A 20,997-nucleotide genomic window follows, 5' to 3' on the forward strand; every position below is an offset into this window, starting at 1 on the left:
CCTTGTATATATTTAAGCTTGGGTCTAAACCCACCACACGCGCATGCCTAGCCTGTTTTGTAGAGGGGGTAGACCTAGTTAAGCACACACGAACGCGTGCTCTGGTTCAGGCCTGGACTTAGTTCTCATCTGTGTGGATTTTTTTGAATCAGATGCGGTGAAAACTCAATCTCAATTAGTTTCGATTAACCAATCAAGATGAATCGGGCCAACTGTGAGGGTTTATTTAGACTTGGGCTAGTCCAAAATTAATTAAGTACTCCAAAACCCGAATTAGTTTGGATTGACCAATTAAGATAACCAAATCAAATAAGGTGAAACCCAATCTGAATTAATTTGGATTAACCAAATAATATGAATCGGGCTAACCGAATCAGATGTTGTGAAAACCTTACCCGAATTAGCCTGGATTAACCAATTAAGATGTATCGGGCTATCCGAATCAGACCCAATAATCATTGGCAATTTTACAGTTTTAATTCGAAGAGTAATTACCAAAAAAAAAATTAACTACAAGTGAACCTAAGGAAATTCAAAATCTTAACCACCACATATATATATATATATTTCTTTAGTCTAACTTTAACTCTCCGTTTGTGTATGATATTTGAATAACATTCATGTCCTTTGCACTTTCCATTTATGTCTATTCAATGGGGTTAACTACTGAGTGTGTATATGTGTGAGGGTGGGGACTAAAACAATTTACGTTTTTTCTGAGTTAATTACTGGCTTCCGCAGATATGTACATTTAATAAATACATTAATAGTGTGGCTTCTAAATATGTATGAATTTTAAATTCCTAGGTCAAATAAATATTTTTTTATTTAATTTATAAATGATATCAGAGTCAATTATTTATTTATTTTATACCAAAAATGGGGTCATGGGCAGCCAATGTGAATGCTGGCAGAGGGGTTCATTGTAACGTTCAATGTCGCTTTTGGTAAGAGATTATTGATATTTATACATGTGTAGTCGAGTTTTGATATATATACATATATATATTTATTTGTGTGTGTGGGGAGATATATATATATTTTGAAAACTATAAGAATGGCAAATCTGCAAAACTATAAGAATGGAAATATATATATATATATATATATATATATATATATATATTTGTGTGTGGGGGGGGGGGAGATATATGTATATACATTTTGAGATGTTTGGTGACAAAATTTTAAAATAATTTTTTTTCAATTCCAAAGCAAACTAGTTTTCATGTTTTACTCTCCTCTATTGTAGGGTAATTTTGTCATTTTAATTAAAAAATAACACAGTTAAGCTCCATGGAAGTTGGAAAAGAAAAAAAGAAATTCAAGCAGCAGCAAAAACAAATGAAGGAAAAATACAGCTCAAAAGTATATTAAATATTAAAAATAATAATAATAATAAAACCTCATGGGCCTATCATTAGATTTGGACATATGACAATTATTTGGAGGAACTCACAGCGCCGATCACAACCGTTAAATCAGACTCAGAAAATTATATTGCCCACCAAACAAATTGACACCAGACCCAGTTACGTATGTCCAGCTGGCAGTCTGGCACAATCATCACCGTCTATCTTCACAAAAGAAATGATGCAACCACAGCAACAATTGTAGTCACCACCATGCCATGCATGCTGGGACTAACTGCACCGTTTTGTGTAATTGGAGTACTAACCGTGGCCCGCTCCTGCTTCTCCTTTGCCGGCGGAGGCAACGGTACTGGTGCTGGTTCCGGTGCTGCTATGGGTACCGGAGTACCAAAAATTTTCCAAGGAAGAAGCACATTGTCCACCTCATACACAACAATTTGGTTGTTAGAATAGAATGGGGTAGATACATTAGTATTTGTGGCTGTCGATCACCAATTGCTGACATGACAAGAAGAAAAGTCAATACAAGACATCGTGACAAGGTTGAAAAGTCAAGAGAGTCACGACAAGCCCTGGCACCAAGTCAGGCCTACTAAGCCTCGAAAACCAAGACTTCGAGCACCCACAAGCCCTGGCATTAAGCCAGGCCCACTAAGCCTCGAAGACCAAGACTTCGAGCACCCACAAGCCCTGGCATCAAGCCAAGCCCAGTAAGCCTCGAAAGCCAATACTTTGAGCACCCACAAGCCCTGGTATCAAGCTAGGCCCACTAAGCCTCAAAGACCAAAACTTCGAGCACCCACAAGCCCTGGCACCAAGCCAGGCCCATCGAACCTCGAGAGCCAAGTCTTCGAGCACCCACAAGCCCTGACATCAACGAGGCCTAGTAAGCCTCAAGAGCTAAGTCTTCGAGCACCTACAAGCCCTGGCATCGACCAGGCCCGGTAAGCCTCGAAGACCAAACTTGCGAGCACCCATACGCCCTAGCGCCAAACCAGGCCCACTAAGCCTCGAGACTTCCAGCAACTACAAGCCTTGGTACCAAACCAGGTCTATAAGACATCGAAAGATCAGAGCCCCAAAGAGCTCGCCATCAGAATACCATAAGTCTATGCACAACACGAAACGAGGTTAGGGCTTTCGTAGCTGTGAGTGATCTAAATTTGGGAAACGTAGGAGGATATTGGATTGGTGGATGAGAAGTCAAGAAGTGCCTTCGCTCTTAGTAAAACCTAATTAACAATATGATGGGATTATAAACATTATGACAACAAACCTTAAAATCACATTTAATGCTGTGTTAGGCTCGACCAACCGGTGGCCAAGCAACATTTAATGCCCTAATTGGGGGAGAAACAACATAGCAACACAGTGCAAGGCTCGATGAAGGGATTGGACCCCTCAGGCTCCTTGACCGGGTCCTCTTTTACAAGGGTCGCGGTACCAAGTCAAGCTTGAAGAGTTATGTGTGAATTTAGGAGGTGTTTTACATTTGTAGAAAGCCACTACTACCTTTCTCTATATAAAATATAGATAGGGTGAGTAGGGATCGTCCCAAGGGATTTGATGGTGTATCGAATTATGAAACTATGGTAATTAGGGTTAGTAGGTCAAGTGATCACACAATTGGTTGGTTGGTTGATTAAGCTAAATTGAATTCAACTAAATAAAATAATATGAGGTAAACAAGAGAGAGAGAGGTCTTGGGGTGTAGAGATCACCACCAAGCAATACTTTTCTATACTACTAACAAGTGATCAATTGAGGGTAATGGATGTGTTGCAATATGATAAGGGTGTGTGTGCATTAGGTTGATTCAATTGGTAAGGATGACAAATCAAGCAAGTATTGTCTAAACATCATGTGAAGAGCACAATATATCTAAGCAATAGAGCATATATTGTCTAGACAACATGGGGATAGCACAATAGATCAAAACAAGTTATTAATCCTTCATTAAGCTCACAATCCACATGCAACACAATATTAAAGGAATATACCATTTGGACTCACAAGCATGGAACATCAAACATCAAGAGTAGATTGTCCTCCCATCTAACATTATACTACCACTACACTAAATCTACACTACTAGCATGAAAATAAAGCTATCTAGACTAGGGGAGAGGCACAAACCATCAAGAATAGGCATAAACCATCAAATGAACCAAAATAGCATTCATTAAGCATATCATCTTGATAATCTCTAGATCTATAGCATCAATACACATAGACATGCATCAAAAACACTAAATCTAGAGATAAGCACATGAATATCCTACTTTAGCATACATAGACATATGGGTAGCATAGAATAGTCAATTGGAAGCATTAAACCATACAAACCATGAAATAATCAAGATTTATATATACATGAATATCAAGATGTATCATACAACACTAATCCCTCAATAATACACATGATTAGAGTATAGAAAGCATGCTTGGGGCTAACTCTAGCCCCAAGAAGATGTCTAGCCACTCATGGTAGTGATGATCCAACCCTCAAGGGCTAACTCCATGGCTGCTCCTTGTAGATGAAGATCTCCTCCAATGGTTGCTCTAGCTTCCTCCCTTCTTCCTCTCCAAGAATAGCCTCCAAGATGATTTTCAATGTGTGACAAGAGACTCTAGACTCCTCTCCAAAAAAATGTATCATATTCCTTATATAGGTAGGTCAAATACACCCTATGATGAGCTGTGGTCGTGCAAGGCATATTCTCCAATGATTGGGTGAAGGACAGAATAAATGAGCTGGACTTTAACTTTTTCTCGCTGGAGGAAGTTCGATCGATCGAACCTTAACTTGGATTGATCGAAGATGGGTTCGATCGATCAAACTGCATCTTGGATCGATCGAAGTGGTCTGACTTCTCCGGAGAAGGACAAGGCTGAGATATTTAGAAGATATTTATGGGGAAACGGACAAAAGTGGTTGGTAGGCGTACAGTTGTGGATAAGATCAATCATTTGAATAGGACAAAATAGGGTTCGATAGATCGAAGGTGATGTTGGATCGATCGAACTTGGAATTTCAGCAAAGGCCAAGGTTGGATCTATCGAGAAGTACTGTGATCGATCATAGATGTTCGATCGATCGAACTCTAAGTTGGATCGATCGAACTTTTCAGCTGCACAACTTAATTCCTTTTTTGCTCATTTGTTTCTCCACTTTGCTCCCTCCTTTGGTTTATCTCAGGATTGCTTCAATTAAGCTCTTATTTGGCTGAGTTAGCTCAATTTTGGGATTAGTGCCTGAAAATATAAATAACACGTAATAAGTCTAAAGCGGCAAAGTAAGATAGATAAAGGTACTAAAATGCTTAAGCTTAACGGGTTTAAATGCGCACTTTTCAGTGCTCATCACACCCCCAAACTTAAATATTGCTAGTCCCTAGCAATGAACTAAGAAGTAAAGGAATGAAATGAACAACTAAACAAGTATAAACTGGAAAGCAAGTAAAATGATAACACCATTTTCGTAGGGAACACGATTGCATTTAGCATATGCAACAAGCATTTTAAACCCCTAGGTTACCCCTAGTGGACGAGTGAAGCCTCGTGAGGGTTTCCAGAAATGGCACCCACAAACATTAAGCTCATTCTTTCAAAAGAGGCACCAATATTGCAAACAAGCATTGGGAGAAAACTACCTCAAGTATGCAATTTTTCAACCGTTTCCAAGCAATCTCCTAAAATCTCAACATCAAACAAGCAAGCATAGTCCTCCACACATCAAGAAAATGATCATGAAAATCGAAGCAAGTCTAGAATCCATGTGAGAGGTCCGGCATCAAGTGTGTTGCTATCTTAGCCAACTAGAGAAGTAATCACATCCTTAACCTCAAACTAGCACACAAATCTAGTACCGATCATCAAGATAAGAGAGTGAACCTTTTATTAAAGCTTTATTGTTCTAGGTGCGCTTATTCTTTTCATTTTCTTTGATTTTTATTTTTTATTTTTTTTTATTGAGGATCAAAGATGGAAGTATTGTGCAATGTGTTGATCTCTTAAGCTTTCTAGAAGATTCATGTAGCGAGCTTTAGGTCAATGACTCCCAAACCAGATGACTTTAGGGCATTAGGTGTTAAGACACCCCTACAGACTTACAAACTCAAATCAACTAGGCTACAAATCAAGACAACAACCATCTAATCATTTCCCACTTCTCGCCTTTTGGGAGAAGTCCTCACTTTTATTGCTTTTTGCAACTTTTTTTTTTTTTTTTTTTTTTTTTTTTCAATTATTAACCTAGAGTTTGGGCCCTCCACCTTTCGGCGCGAGAAGTTCATTGCTTAATGAGGCAAGAATCCCGGCTACTCAATGAAAAGTGGTTGTTATCCACCTTTATCAAGAATGAAAGCTTTCAATGTACTACTAGCTCAATTGGGATATAACCAATTCAATAATCAACAAAGCATGTACCCCACAATTGAATGCTAGCGTGCGCCGGTGCTAGTGTAGAATCCTAGAATGAATCTCAAAATAATCACAAATTCAGGATGATGTGGACCACAAATGCAAGCAAGATATCGATCTTTTAAAAAATTTACTCCTAAATGGCATCCTCAAGGCATACAAGGAGTATTGGACTCTCAAGTCAAGCAATTTTTAAATTTTAAGCAATATAGTCCTCACAAGGTCAAAATCATAGCTAGAAATGGACCAAGTATAGAAATATCCCTCAAATACACAAGACATGCTCAAAATTTGAATTTTAAAGTAGCACTGAAACATACACCAATACCCCCAAACTTAAACCGCACATTGTCCTCAATGTGTGAAGAGAACAAAGGAAAGAGTATACCAGTGCTTTAGACATGAAAGATCGGGATAGAAGTATCCAAAGTGGGTGGCATGGCCCCCCCCAAACTTGGGATAAACTGTGGTCCCGAAAAGTTTGCACTTGGATAAACTCATTAGATAACAAGATAGGATAATCAGTGCACAGTGGACATGCAAGTGTAAAATGGGATAAATAGAGAATAGAGAGATAGGTGTAAGAGTGGTCCTGAAAAATTGGGCAACACTCTCTCATTGAAGTCACTGTGGTGTACCTGATGGAGTCAAACATACAAATATGAGATACTAAGAGACATCCACAATCAAAAAGCAATATATAGAGAATATAAAGTGCAGGTTCATCAATAAAATAATAAAGCCGATAGACCGGCCGCAAAGTATAATACAGTAACAGTGATAGTATAATACAGATCCAAAATAAAAGAAATGAAAGCATAGAACAACTGGAAGTGGAGTCTCAGGAGGCCTGATCGTGAAGATCTGCAGTGGTTGGAGGTGCAGGTGCGGGTGCAGGTGCAGGGAGTCGGTTGGAGAGATCGGCAAAGCAAGCCATGACATCCGCCCTGAAAGAGGTGAACTCAGCTCGGTGGGCAGTGATGTCGGCTCGCATGGCTGCTACGTCCTCCTCCAGTGTCTGCAAGCGTGCTCCAAATCCGGGAGTGGGAACTGGAGACTCAGGCAGAGATGCCTCTGAAGAAGACTCCCGAACTCGCTCCTGAGCAGCGGCTCGATCACTGGTATCATCGGCATCAGCATCATCTGCAGCATCGGCATACTCTTCTGCAGGTCGCTCCAGGTCAATGTCCATGTGATCAGTAGCTGGACCGACTGGTGCGTCGTCCGCTGCGATATCTGCTGCTGCTGGAGGTGCCGGCTGTGCCTGGGCTGCCTCCTCCTCCTCTAGTTCAGCTGCTGCCTCTACAGCTGGCTCCTGAAGACTCCGAATAAGAGCATTGTAGCTCTTATTCCAGTCGCTCCTCCTATAGAAGTTGGACCGTGCAAGGGGCTCCTCATCTGGGGGCACTCTGTAGCGCTGGTCAAGAAGGATCTGCGTGATGAGGTGTCCGAAGGGCAGGACCTTGGACCGCTTAGGGTCCTTCCTGGAAATGAAAGAATCATACAGCAACCTCATCACGCTCCAGATGAGGACTGGGATAGATACCCAGCAGCCCGTGTAAAAAGCGTAAAGAGCTGTCAAGTAGTCATGACGCCTCTGGATCTTGTGGCCCACCATGTAAATGTTCTGGAAGAGAACTGTGTCGATGAACCAGAAGTCGTCAGGCAAGAAGGTCCTGGTGGCGAATGTCTGACCACCGGCATGATGGCCTGTCAAGGAGACAACCATGTCAGAAAATGAAGGCCTATGCAGCCTCGGGTATGTCTCTGCAAGCTCAGGTGGACACCGGCGTGGGCACCGGCAAGCACGGGCCAGAGTGTCAACTGTGATGACAATCTCGTGGCCGTCCAGTGTAGTGATCATCTCCGCGGTAGATCGTGGCGAAAGCCGGAGATGCTGAAAGAATAGCCGCACCAGTCGCGGGTATACAAGGCCGGTGACTGGGGCAAAGATGGCTGAGAGGCCCCGCTGCATGATATCCTGATAGCCAGACCGGGTCAGGATAGACTCGAAGAAGTACTCAGTATCGAAGTATGACTCCTGAGCCACGGTCATAGCTGCATATCTCGGCAGCAACTGGTCACGGCGCTGAGCCGGTAGAGGTGGCTGCGGTGATGGCATGGCGGCTGCATCTGCCTGATGGCGCACAGGAAAAGGTGATAGTGTGAAGGCTGGAGGAGCCTGGGATGTAGATGGCATGTGGTCAGCTCCCTTCTCAGCCTCGTGGGATGGGGACTGAGGGGGAGTAGCCTGTGCGGGCTCCTCCTGAGCATGAGATGGCTCTGTAACCATCTCTATCCTGGGCCGTATATGTTTGCGGGGTCGCTGTGGCCCCGAAGATCTCCTGGTTGTACTCTTGTACCGCGGAGGCATGATCTTTAAAAGACAAGAAAATTTCAATATAAGTCAGTGCCAGATATAAGAATTTAAGTGCATAATAGAAACATGTATGTCAAATAAGATAGACAAAATACGGATGACATGAATCTCTGATGATGATGAAATGTGAATCATGCTAAGCAATGTAGGTATGAAATACATCCAATATGGAATATCACAGGCATTGTGCATATAAAGATAACATGAAGACAACATGAGATGAATGGAGTGTGTATGTGTGATCTGTGAAAGTTCGATCGATCACCGAAAAAGTTCGATCGATCGAAGTGAAAAAGTTCAAAAGTTGGATCGATCGAAGTGAATTGGATCAATCCAACACTTGGATCGATCGAAGCATGAAAGTGCACAAGATTAGATTGATCGAAGGTAGTGAAATGAAGTTCACTACTTCGATCGATCGAAGCACAAGTTCGATCGATCGAACTGTGCGAATGCCGAATCTGAAAAGTCGCAGATCTGTGAGATCTAGAGTACGGGGCCTACACAAATGTGTTTGTGGGCCCATCTACACACCAAACATCCAATCCTCAACACCCAAACACTCCCCAATCTCCACAAATCACATTACAATCCCCAATTCGGTTCGGCCGAATGGATATGTATATGTATATCATTTAACAGGAAATTCAAGCTTCAATAATGGACGATTTACACATTTATAACATGATTCGACATAGAAAATCAATAACATGCATCAATTTAAGCTTGGAATCAAGAAAATTGCATTCGGTTTACCTCTAAACCGAGAGAGATGAGATGAGAGAAAGGTGTGAAGCCGCGGGGAAAATGAGACTTGAGTTGGCCGGAATTTGCTTGCCGGAGATGAGGAAGATGATTGGAATGGAGGTTGGCCGGATTGAGATGAGATTGAGAGAAGAGGGAGACTAGGGTTTGGTTTCCTTTTGAAGTTGGATCGATCCAAAGTGATCGATCCAATTCGGTTATATTTTTAAAAACACGATATGCAGAGTTCGATCAATCGAATATGGAGTTCGATCGATCGAACTTAGGTCTCCACTCTTAATGGCATTTTTTGAAATTTTAGATTTTTTTTCTCTTTTTTTTTTTTTTTTGAAATGAATTTTGAAAAATCAAAGGAAATTAAATCAATGAGATGCAAATTTCGATCGATCGAAGAGGATAAAGAATGTACAAGTTTAAGGGTTCAAGAGTTGATACGTGCTGGAACCTTGGATTGATCAAACTTGGAATTCGATCGATCGAACATGAAAAATTTTGAAAAGTCTCGAGAGCATGCATTTTGGAATTTGGATGCAGGTCCAAAATTTTTCTAAGTGTTGGGACTCATGATCGATCGAACCACATGTTGGATCGATCGAAAGGTAGTTCGATCGATCGAAATGGTTTACGATCGATCGAACTTTTGAAAATTTGGAGATCCCGAGAGCATGCATTTTGGAATTTGGATGCAGGTCCAAAATTTTTCTAAGTGTTGGGTGCAAAATGAGAGCTGGATCGATCGAGTCCATAGTTGGATCGATCGAACCAAAGTTCGATCGATCGAACCAAAACTTGGATCGATCGAAATTATGCCTAAATGCTCAAAATGACTTGAATGCTCATGCAATCCCTTACTCAGTTCCTTCCAATGTATATGAACCACAAAAACAGTATCTAGACTTCGCAAGAATCAAAATGCAAGATAGAAATGAGGGAGGAATAGGGTTTTGACATCCTACGAATTTCGGTGCTAGTCTTTAACGTCTCTAGTAAGACCTTGGGCCCTTTCAGCCCGGATCAAAGATCTTGCAATGCGTCCCCTCCTTTTTGGGATGAGAGATGTTTCGAGTCACTCCCAACAAATGGTTCTTAGAAGAACTTGTTGGGGTAAACTCAAAAGACGTCTTGAGTTCCTTGTCAAAACTTTCCTTGGACTTCCACGCCCTTTCACAACAAGAGTTCGAAATCACTTTTCTGGCATGCAATGCTGAAGATGAAGATGAAGATGAAGGCTTTGAAACATTGTTCATGCACAAAAGCTCATTCCTTTCACAAGCAAGATCATGATATTCCTCTACCACATTAACCTCTTCCTCATATTTGTCAAATGGATTGGGTGTGGGGTTAAAGATGTTCAACTTCACTCTCATGTGTCCAAAAGAAATCTTCAATATCCCCGTCCTACAATTTATGTTGGCATTTGAGGTTGCCAAGAAAGGACGGCCAAGGATAACCGGAATTTAGTTCTTTGGATTGGGCACCGGTTTCGTGTCAATGACGACAAAGTCAACCGGGAAGAAGAACTTATCAATCTTAATCAACACATCCTCAATTATCCCCCTAGGCTTCTTAATGGATCGGTCAGCAAGTTATAAAACCACCGACGTCGGTTTCAATTCACTTAGGCGCAATTTGACATAAACCGAATAGGGAAGAAGGTTAACACTAGCCCCTAAGTCAAGAAGTGCCCGGTTGATGACATGTTCACCAATGACACAAGATGTTGTAGGTGCACTGGGGTCCTTAAACTTTGGCAAAGTGTTGTGTTGTAGAATGGAACTCACTTGTTCGGTTAAGACCACTTTTTTTGATGTTTGGCTCTTGTTCTTCCGCTTTTGGGTGCATAAGTCCCTTAAGAATTTGGCATAAGCCGGAATTTGCTTAATTGCATCCAAAAGTGGAAGATTAACTGTGACTTGCCTAAACATATCCATTATCTCATTGTTCTTGGTCTTTTGCCTTTCTTTTGAAATGGACCCTTTCAAGGCGTCCGGAAATGGAGCTTTTTCAAAAACTCTTTTAGCATTTCTTTCAAAGAATTTTCAGCATTGGACTTGTTCGATTCATTGGATTTCAAATCACTTTTCAAAGAAGAATCATGAATAACATTTTTCAAAGAACTTTTCTCAAACACATTTTTCAACACTGTTTTCAATGAATCTCTTTGGAAATCATCTTTTAACTCACAATTTGAGGGCTTCTCATTCTCAAGATCATGCACATGCAATGAAGGAGGAATAGTGTGTGGAACGGGACGGGTGACAACTTGAGGTTGTACCGGTTCACTCTCTTCATTAGGCAATTTAACTTGATTGTCTACTACCCTACCACTTCTCAAGGTTGTTACCGCATTGACATGCTCAACATTATGCCCTTCCAATGAGGATTTGGTTTCTACAACACATTGTTGTTTGATTGGGGCATTCATGTGCATTTTTCCCTTCTCTCTAGCATTAAGTGTTTCAGCTATTTGCCCTACTTGGGTTTCTAGCTTGGCAATTGATTAAGAATGAGAATGCAACAATTGAGTATTTGCTTCCAGAGTGCCCAAAGCATTTAAAACCTTTTCCTCAAAAGCGGAACCTCTAGAATTTCCTTGAGAATATGATTGGTTAGGAAAATGAGAATTAACAAATTGATTTCCTTGTGAGTTATATGGTCTTGAACCTTGGGATCCTTGGTTTTGAAGTGGAGGTGGAATGTATTTCTCTTGAAAACCGCCTTGGGAAGAGTTTGAGCCTTCCCCTTGATTTTTCCAAGAAAAATTAGGATGATTCCTCCAACTGGGATTGTAATGGTTACCATAAGGATTGTTCCCTTGGTTCACAAATGTTGCATTAACTTGCTCAATGGGTTCATTTTGAATTTGTCCATGAGGACAATTAGAAGTAGAATGAAGAACACTAGAACAAGTCATACATGATTCATTTTGAGCTCTAGGAGAATGGTTAGGAAAGGAAGACACTTGATTTGCCAAGTTTTGATTGATCAATTGATCAAACTTTTGAGATAAAGACTTCATCTCGGTGGTTATATCATTTGAGTGGTCAACTTGATGCAAGCCAACACTCTTCCTACCTTGAGAATTTCTACCATTCCTAGATGACAATGTTCTATGCAAAGAGTTTTCACTCATGCTCTCATAAAGACGCCACACGTCTTCCTCTTGCTGGTCTATATAAGAACCTCCCATTGAAGCATCAACCATGCCTTTATAATTATCCGATAAGCTTTCAAAGAAGAATTGGACCAATTGCCATTTAGGCATGTCATGGTGAGGACACTTCCTAAGCAATTCATTGAAGCGTTCCCATGCCTCGTGGAAAGTTTCTCCCTCCCCATGTGTGAATTCCCTAATGGCGGTTCTCATAGCATTGGTCTTCGAAATCGGATAGTACTTTTTCAAAAGTTCTTGTTGCATTTTTGCCCAAGAAGTTATAGAAAAAGGCCTAAGGTTGTTGAACCAATACTTCGCCTTATCTTTAAGGGTGAATGGAAAAAGTTTCAGCCTTAAAACTTCTTCCGGCATGTCCGTGTATCGAACGGTAGAACAAACTTCAAGAAACTCATCCAAATGCTTGTAAGATTCTTCACTAGGAAGTCCATGAAAGTTAGGTAGCATTTGGATAGTTTGTGCTTTAATCTCATAATGGTGTGCTCTAAATGGTGGCAATTGAATGCATGTGGGTGCATTATACTCATTAGGCACATAGTGATCTCTCAATGCGAGTGGTGGATTAGCAACTTGAGGTGCAACATGGACACCTTGGTTATATTGAGCTTGATTAATGATGGGGGGTTGTGGTGCATACATTGGCCTTGGAATTCCTATTGGAATTTGGCCTTGTTGTTGAGGAGGTTGATAAATGTATGGCTTAGGCATGCCTAATGGAACTTGCATATTATCATTTTGCACATTAGGGTGAAGGATGCCTTGTTGGTCTATGTGACCAAGGTCTTCAACATGATCATCATTGAGAGCATCCATTGGTAGATTGGTTCTATGTGAACTTCCTCTTCCCCTTGGATTCCTAATAGTGGATTCTAAATGCAAATCAAGAGGGACAAGAGTAGGTCTCAATGAACGACGACCATGCATGCACAATGCAATACGAATAAACAACTTTCTCAACAATGCAATTAAACTTCACAACCACAATTTTCAAATGCAATGTATGTCAAATAAATGCCTCCACGTGGGCCCCCGATTTAACTAAGGAGATTGAGTAAGAAGGTCTCACAATAGTCCTTTAGCACTTCAACTCCAAAATTAAAAGCTTAGCTTAGCAATTTTACTTAGCAATTTTTCATTTTAAGCATTTTTCCTTTGCTTTGCTTTGCTCCTTAGCTTGGAATTACTTTGCTAGCTCCTTACTCAATGCACCTTGTTAATGAAGAACAAACTTAATAAGTAATCAAAAACAGAAAATAAAAAGAAAGTAAAGACACGATCAAAAGAGTATTAATCCTAATTGAATTTCACAATTCGACGTTGCCAATTTAAAATCCCCGGCAACGGCGCCAAAAACTGACCGGGTCCTCTTTTACAAGGGTCGCGGTACCAAGTCAAGCTTGAAGAGTTCTGTGTGAATTTAGGAGGTGGCCAAGTTTTACATTTATAGAAAGCCACTACTACCTTTCTCTATATAAAATATAGATAGGGTGAGTAGGGATCATCCCAAGGGATTTGATGGTGTATCGAATTGTGAAACTATGGTAATTAGGGTTAGTAAGTCAAGTGATCACACAATTAGTTGGTTGGTTGATTAAGCTAAATTGAATTCAACTAAATAAAATAATATGAGGTAAACAAGAGAGAGAGAGGTCTTGGGATGTAGAGATCACCACCAAGCAATACTTTTCTATACTACTAACAAGTGATCAATTGAGGGTAATGGATGTGTTGCAATATGATAAGGGTGTGTGTGCATTAGGTTGATTCAATTGACAAGGATGACAAATCAAGCAAGTATTGTTTAAACATCATGTGAAGAGCACAATATATCTAAGCAATAGAGCATATATTGTCTAGACAATATGGGGATAGCACAATAGATCAAAACAAGTCATTAATCCTTCATTAAGCTCACAATCCACATGCAACACAATATTAGAGGAATATGCCATTTGGACTCACAAGCATGGAACATCAAACATCAAGAGTAGATTGTCCTCCCATCTAACATTATACTACCACTACACTAAATCTACACTACTAGCATGAAAATAAAGCTATCTAGACTAGGGGAGAGGCACAAACCATCAAGAATAGGCATAAACCATCAAATGAACCAAAATAGCATTCATTAAGCATATCATCTTGATAATCTCTAGATCTATAGCATCAATACACATAGACATGCATCAAAAACACTAAATCTAGAGATAAGCACATGAATATCCTACTTTAGCATACATAGACATATGGGTAGCATAGAATAGTCAATTGGAAGCATTAAACCATACAAACCATGAAATAATCAAGATTTATATATACATGAATATCAAGATGTATCATACAACACTAATCCCTCAATAATACACAAGATTAGAGTATAGAAAGCATGCTTGGGGCTAACTCTAGCCCCAAGAAGATGTCTAGCCACTCATGGTAGTGATGATCCAACCCTCAAGGGCTAACTCCATGGCTGCTCCTTGTAGATGAAGATCTCCTCCAATGGTTGCTCTAGCTTCCTCCCTTCTTCCTCTCCAAGAATAGCCTCCAAGATGATTTTCAATGTGTGACAAGAGACTCTAGACTCCTCTCCAAAAAAATGTATCATATTCCTTATATAGGTAGGTCAAATACACCCTATGATGAGCTGTGGTCGTGCAAGGCATATTCTCCAATGATTGGGTGAAGGACGGAATAAATGAGCTAGACTTTAACTTTTTCTCGCTGGAGGAAGTTCGATCGATCGAACCTTAACTTGGATCGATCGAAGATGGGTTCGATCGATCGAACTGCATCTTGGATCGATCGAAGTGGTCTGACTCCTCCGGATAAGGATAAGGCTGAGATATTTCGAAGATATTTATAGGGAAACGGACAAAAGTGGTTGGTAGGCGTACAGCTGTGGATAAGATCAATCATTTGAATAGGACAAAATAGGGTTCGATCGATCGAAGGTGATGTTGGATCGATCGAACTTGGAATTTCAGCAAAGGCCAAGGTTGGATCTATCGAGAAGTACTGTGATCGATCATAGATGTTCGATCGATCGAACTCTAAGTTGAATCGATCGAACTTTTCAGCTGCACAACTTAATTCCTTTTTTGCTCCTTTGTTTCTCCACTTTGCTCCCTCCTTTGGTTTATCTCAGGATTGCTTCAATTAAGCTCTTATTTGGCCGAGTTAGCTCAATTTTCGGATTAGTGCCTGAAAATATAAATAACACGTAATAAGTCTAAAGCGGCAAAGTAAGATAGATAAAGGTACTAGAATGCTTAAGCTTAACGGGTTTAAATGCGCACTTTTCGGTGCTCATCACTCCTAAGAGCCAAGCATGAAAGAAACCATCAGTTAATAACCAATGGAATCCGGGCCTATAAATAGCAATATCCAATGAGGGAATAAACAACCAGAAAAGAGGATTTGTCATAAGATACTGTATACTTGCCCTACCACCATCTCAATCTTGACGATTGGTCTTTTTTTTCTCTTCCTACTTCAAGCATCTTCTCTGTTTCCTTTATAGTTGTACCTTTGATATCACCATTACATACTTATTTATTGTTTTGATAAAAAGAACCTTTACAATATTCATAACACCAGTCGACACGTTCAATTGGTTGCTGGCGATGGTCACGTTAAGTTGGAACTGACCAGGTCTCCAGTTTGTGTCCGCAATGGATTGCTCACAGTTTGGAACTGCGATGTGGAGATATAGGTAGATACAAAATGAAACTGGACGAGCTCGGCCTGCTTTAGATCATCGAGAGAGTTGATAGTGCCTGACTTGAGGTTGGAAAACACATTATTGGACGGTGCAAATACAATTAGGCCATTATTTGAGTCGTTGAGTTGGGAATTGATCTGAGCATCCACATGGGTACTTTTCATTAGCTGGATAAAGAGCGTAAAGTGGCACCCTTTTCGAGGATTTTGGTGATGTTGGGGGGACCTGCAGGTGCTGGGGACGCTGCTACCACCGGGGACACTGCAGTCGGTACTTGGGGCGCTGCTACCACCGGGAATGGTGCAGTTGGTACTGGGAGCACTGTCGGGGATGCTATCGGGGACTGAGCTAGTGTTGTGCTGAAATGGAAGTGGAGTAGTAGTGCAAGTGTGAGAAAGAAGAGAATTCGGTTCATCATTTTCTTTGTTTTTGGTGTGGGCTTGAAGGGTAAGAAATAGATATATAGAGATAAACTAATTAAATGGAGGAGTGCACTTGAATGTGTGTTGTGTTGGAGATGGGAAAGAGAAGGGGAGATTGAGAGGATTTATAGAGAGAGAATGAGAGGATATAATTAGGTGAAGTGGATCCATTTTAGCAGAAAACCAGTTAGCATCTTAATGTGGTACGGTGGATATCATACAAGCTAGGTTGCATGCTTTTTTCATTTGATATTATTATTAAGTATGAGTGCTACAACCTTTTTTTTAGGATGAAACTTGTTGTGGCCATTAAAATCGACACCAATGCGTAAGTCGAATAATATGTTTGATCTATTCAAGCAGTTTTTACATTTGTATATGGCATTTTTTTTAGGTGGCAAGATGATATTAAATTTTTTTTTTTTTTTTTTCAAAAAAACAGAAAAAGAAAAAGATTGTTGTTACACTTATTTTGTGGTGAAATGCATTTTTATGATATATGTCACGATTAAATGTGGACTTTTAGCTAGTGGTTCTATTAATTAGGGAATGGAATAGAACTGGTGTAGCCACAAATCTAATTACATTGAAAATCGATTTTATTGGATGAAGTTTTAAATTTTGAATCCGAATTATAAAATAGGCAAAATATTACATTGAAAATCGATTTTATTGGATGAAGTTTTAGATTTTAAATCCGAATTATAAAATAGGCAAAATATGGATATTCTTTGAAAAAAAAAATTCACCACAGGTCTAGGTTCGACTAGAATTGGACATAAAATCGATTGGATTTAAGTCGATATCCAATCCAAATCAAACATATATATTTTACTTAAGGATAAAGTGCAAATAAACCATTTTGCTATATCAGAATGTGCAAATAACGCAGGTCTTAAAAAAAATCTTACATTTTTCATTGTAATTTTTCAATTTGAAGATTAAAATAGTTAAAATACCCTTTTTTTTTTTTTAAAAAAAAAAAACACTAATTTTAAAATTTTGATTTTTTTTTTTAAATGTGATTTTTATATTTAAAAAAATATATATTGGGTTTTGCTGTATTTCGAGGTTTTTACAATTTTTTTTTTAGAATTTCGGATTTTTATATAAAAAAAATTCTTGAATACTAAAATAACCAAAATGCTATTAAGGGTATTTTGGAGTTTTACAAAAAATTGGATAAAATTGCCGGGGTAATTTGGAACAAAATTTAAAATTATAGGAATTTATATATACATTCTAAATAGAAACGGTATTTTTTGAAGATTTTTATATAGAATTGGTGTTTTTTTGGCACTTTAGAGTTTACTTTATTTGAATACTTATGTTGATTATATATAAAAAAGGATTCGTGCTACATCTAGCTAGTAATATTAATACAAAAATTTGGAGTTGGAGTTGAAAATACATGAATATGCTTTGGTTTGCTCTCTAAGGTATATTGGTGACAATGATGTGCACAATTTATTTCGATAATTGACGATTACATGTGGTACGGAATTTTGTATGTGCCTTAAAATAAATTAATAGACGAGTCTTTTCGTTTGGCTTTTCCTTTTGAATTTCAATTGGTTTTTTCACTCCTTATTTTCTATCAACGTCACAACTGTCGATAGATGATATAATCACATTTTTTTTTCTTTCGTTTGTCCAACTTTATTAGTCCATTTGTGTGACATAAATTAATAACATTCATGGTGCGATTGAGATCACCGATAGCTTGGTTAGGGTGAAGTTAATCTGAATAGTTAACCTAAATATTAGGTAAATTCAACGTAATTTCCTCTTTTGCTATGATTAGAGGCATCATCTTTTAAATTTAGAATTAGAAAAAAATTAATAAAAATTTTGAAATCAACTTCCTTAAATGTTAAATCAAAAATAAAAATTTAATGCTCTCAAATAAAATATTTAAAAAAATCATTTGTTCGGAGTCACTTCATTCAAAGCATTCTTGGCAAAATACTGCACAATCTGAAAATACATGGAGTTTGAAAAAGAACAAAAGAAAAACAACAGCAAAAACATATTAAGGAAAAATACAGATCAAAAGGGAATTTAAAACAAAAGACAAATATAAATATATATATATATATATATATATATATATATATATATATATATATATATATCTTGGACTGTTACAATTATTCGGAGGAACTCATAAGGTCGGTCCCCACCGTTCAATATGACTCAGCAAAATCTTATCCGCACCAAACAATGGACCCCAGACCTACCACTCCCCAGTAAGCACAATCATCACCGTGCATAGTCACAAAAGAAATGATTCAACAACAGCAACTCCAATAGTCACCACCATTCCATGCATGGTGAGACTAACTGCACCAGAGGCAACAGGCTTTGCACTGTCGTCCGAATCGGAGGAGGAGGAGGTTGGAGTGTCGACAGTGGTGGCGGGTGTCGTCTTCAGCGCCTGAGAACCAAAAATTTTGGAAGGAAGAAGCACACTATCCACCTGATACACAGCAAGCTGGTTGTCCGTGTAGATTGTGCCAGATACTGTAGTGTTGATAATTCCCGTCGACAACTTCACTAGGTTGCCGGAGATGGTCACGTTAAGGGGGAACTGACCTGGACCAGTGTCTCCGGCTTGTGTCCGCAATGGATTGCTCATAGTTTGGAAGAGTGTTGCGGAGATATAGGAAAGTACAAAATGATACTGGATGAGCTCGACCTGCTGTCGATCATTGAGAGAGTTGATAGTGCCGGATGTGAGACTCGAAAATGCGGTGTCCACCGGCGCAAACACAGTTAGGCCATTGTTTGAGTTCTTGAGCTGGTCATTGATCTGGTCGCCTACATGAGTACTTTTCAGAAGCCGGACAAAGAGCGTAAAGTGGCCATCCTTTTCGAGGATTTTGATGATGTTGGGGGAAGTAGTAGCACCTAGTGGGGCTGCCGTGGTGAGAGCAGTCGGTGTTGGGGATGCTGCCGGGGATGCTGCCGGTGATGCTGCCGGTGATGCTACAGTAGGTGCAGGGAGCACTGCCGGGGATGGTGCCGGGGACAGAGCTAGGGTTGTGCTGAAATGGAGGTGGAATAGTAGTGTAAGGGAGAGAGAGAAGAGAATTCGTTTCATCATTTTCTTGGATTTTTGTGTGGGTTGCTAAGAAATAAATAGTATATAGAGATGAACTAATTAATTAAATGGAGGAGTAGACTTGAATAGTGTATTGAATTGGAGATGGGAAAGAGAAGTAGAGATTGAGAGGCTTTATAGAGAGAGAATGGGAGGATAATGTTTGGTGAAATGCTTCCATTTTAGCAGAAAACCAGTTAGCATCCTTAATGTGGTACAATGGATATCATACAAGGTTGCATGCTTTTTTCATTCGATATAATAAGTAGGAGTGCTCAAACCTTTTTGTCTTTAGGATGAACCTTCGATCTGTGGCAATCAAAATCGACATCAATTCATTAGTCAGAAGAATATGTTTGAACTATTAGAGCAGTTTTTTTTTTTTTGGTAAGAGAGTTCGGATCCAATCGGTATTGTGTATTTAGCAGCAATCACGAGCAGTGGCAAGACGAAAATTTAATTAAAAAAACTTGTGGCTTATGCTTTTTTTCTTTTTTAAAAAAATTTAATAGGATTCAAATTAAATATTTTTATTTAATTTTTAAAAATATTTGTGTTTATTATATATGACATTACATGAATTCCATGCACATCTGAATAGGTGTACGTCAGCAGAGGAGATTTGTCACACAACGAATCCAAATAGAAAATAAAATGGGTATAAATAAATGACTATGCAGTACTACTCAATAGCTAAATTATTTGAATAAATGAATAACCGACCACCCGTTGTAATAAGAGCACTAAAATGTAAATTGGTCTATCTACTTGTTTTGATCAAGTAACTTAAATATCCCTCTCCAAGTTCATCTTGGTAAAGTACTATTATATATTTTCATATAATACAGATTGAAGGAAAGTCACTCAATTAAAATTTTGGATTTTTGGGTTCCGACAAATATCCAAATTTTGTTGAATTTAATTTTAAGTAACATATTGTAGAGCGTTACTATTTGTTTATCACTACTATTCTTCTCAAGCGCTCCACTCCCTTTTTTGCCTGAAATAAAATTCCCAAAGAGTCTCTAAATTATAAAATACTTAGTTGGTACACTTTTAATACCATAATTGTCTTTCCTTAAGAATTCTTGACTTTCAAATTATTGATCTTCATTCAATGTTTTTTTGGTTAAAAGGTAAGTTTGTGTATAGATAAAAGAGAATGCACATGGAACCCCAAGGAGGGGAGAGAAACATGTAAACAAAGAAGAAATCAAGAAGAAACAAACAATGCCTTCCCAGAGGCCATTAAGCAATACCAGTAAGATTGAACCTTAACCTTAGACTCCAGCTCTAACAGAAAACAACAAACAAAAATTCAACCAGAAAAAAAGAGAGTTGGTATCCTAATCCATCTTTGTGGATGACTCCAATGTTGATAGGCTGTGTATCCTCATGAAAGTAACCAATTGTGCCCACATGAATTAGAGCAGGCCTGCACAAAAAGGTTGTAAAGGTATGGTTCACTTGAAATGAGCCTCAGATCTGAAGACCTCCTTAGCCTGATAGAAGTAAGTCTTACTCTGTACATGACTTGATCTGTGAGATTATGTGTTGTGGAGGAGATGCAACATTCCTGAATACTATTGCATTCCTCTCCTGCCATAGGAAGTAGATTGCAGCAGACTATAGAAGC

General features: G+C 39.1%; 1 protein-coding gene and 1 pseudogene across 1 annotated transcript; both read right to left on the bottom strand.

Annotated features, from left to right (window-relative positions):
- Positions 1 to 1,579: 1,579 nt before the first annotated feature.
- Positions 1,580 to 16,254, bottom strand: LOC132269759 (fasciclin-like arabinogalactan protein 11; annotated as a pseudogene).
- A 2,279-nt stretch (positions 16,255 to 18,533) lies between these two features.
- LOC132269760 (fasciclin-like arabinogalactan protein 12) lies at positions 18,534 to 19,364 on the bottom strand. The gene is made up of 2 exons (XM_059771008.1): positions 19,279 to 19,364; positions 18,534 to 19,185 (listed from the first exon to the last, which is right to left on the bottom strand). Exons 1-2 carry the CDS (start codon positions 19,362 to 19,364, stop codon positions 18,534 to 18,536), a joined length of 738 nt encoding a protein of 245 aa, XP_059626991.1.
- Positions 19,365 to 20,997: the final 1,633 nt, after the last annotated feature.

This window comes from Cornus florida, unplaced genomic scaffold (genome assembly GCF_030987335.1).
Source record: "Cornus florida cultivar Cherokee Brave unplaced genomic scaffold, ASM3098733v1 CherokeeBrave_3.0.0_Hap2_Chr08, whole genome shotgun sequence".
NCBI classification, from domain to species: Eukaryota; Viridiplantae; Streptophyta; class Magnoliopsida; order Cornales; family Cornaceae; genus Cornus; species Cornus florida.

Excerpts from the sequence above, each read along its gene's own strand:
- LOC132269760 (XM_059771008.1), bottom strand. The coding sequence starts at position 19,364 with ATGATGAAACGAATTCTCTTCTCTCTCTCCCTTACACTACTATTCCAC. Across the intron at positions 19,186-19,278 it reads CTAGCTCTGTCCCCGGCACC|CACGGCAGCCCCACTAGGTG; the intron begins ATCCCCGGCAGT and ends GACTGCTCTCAC.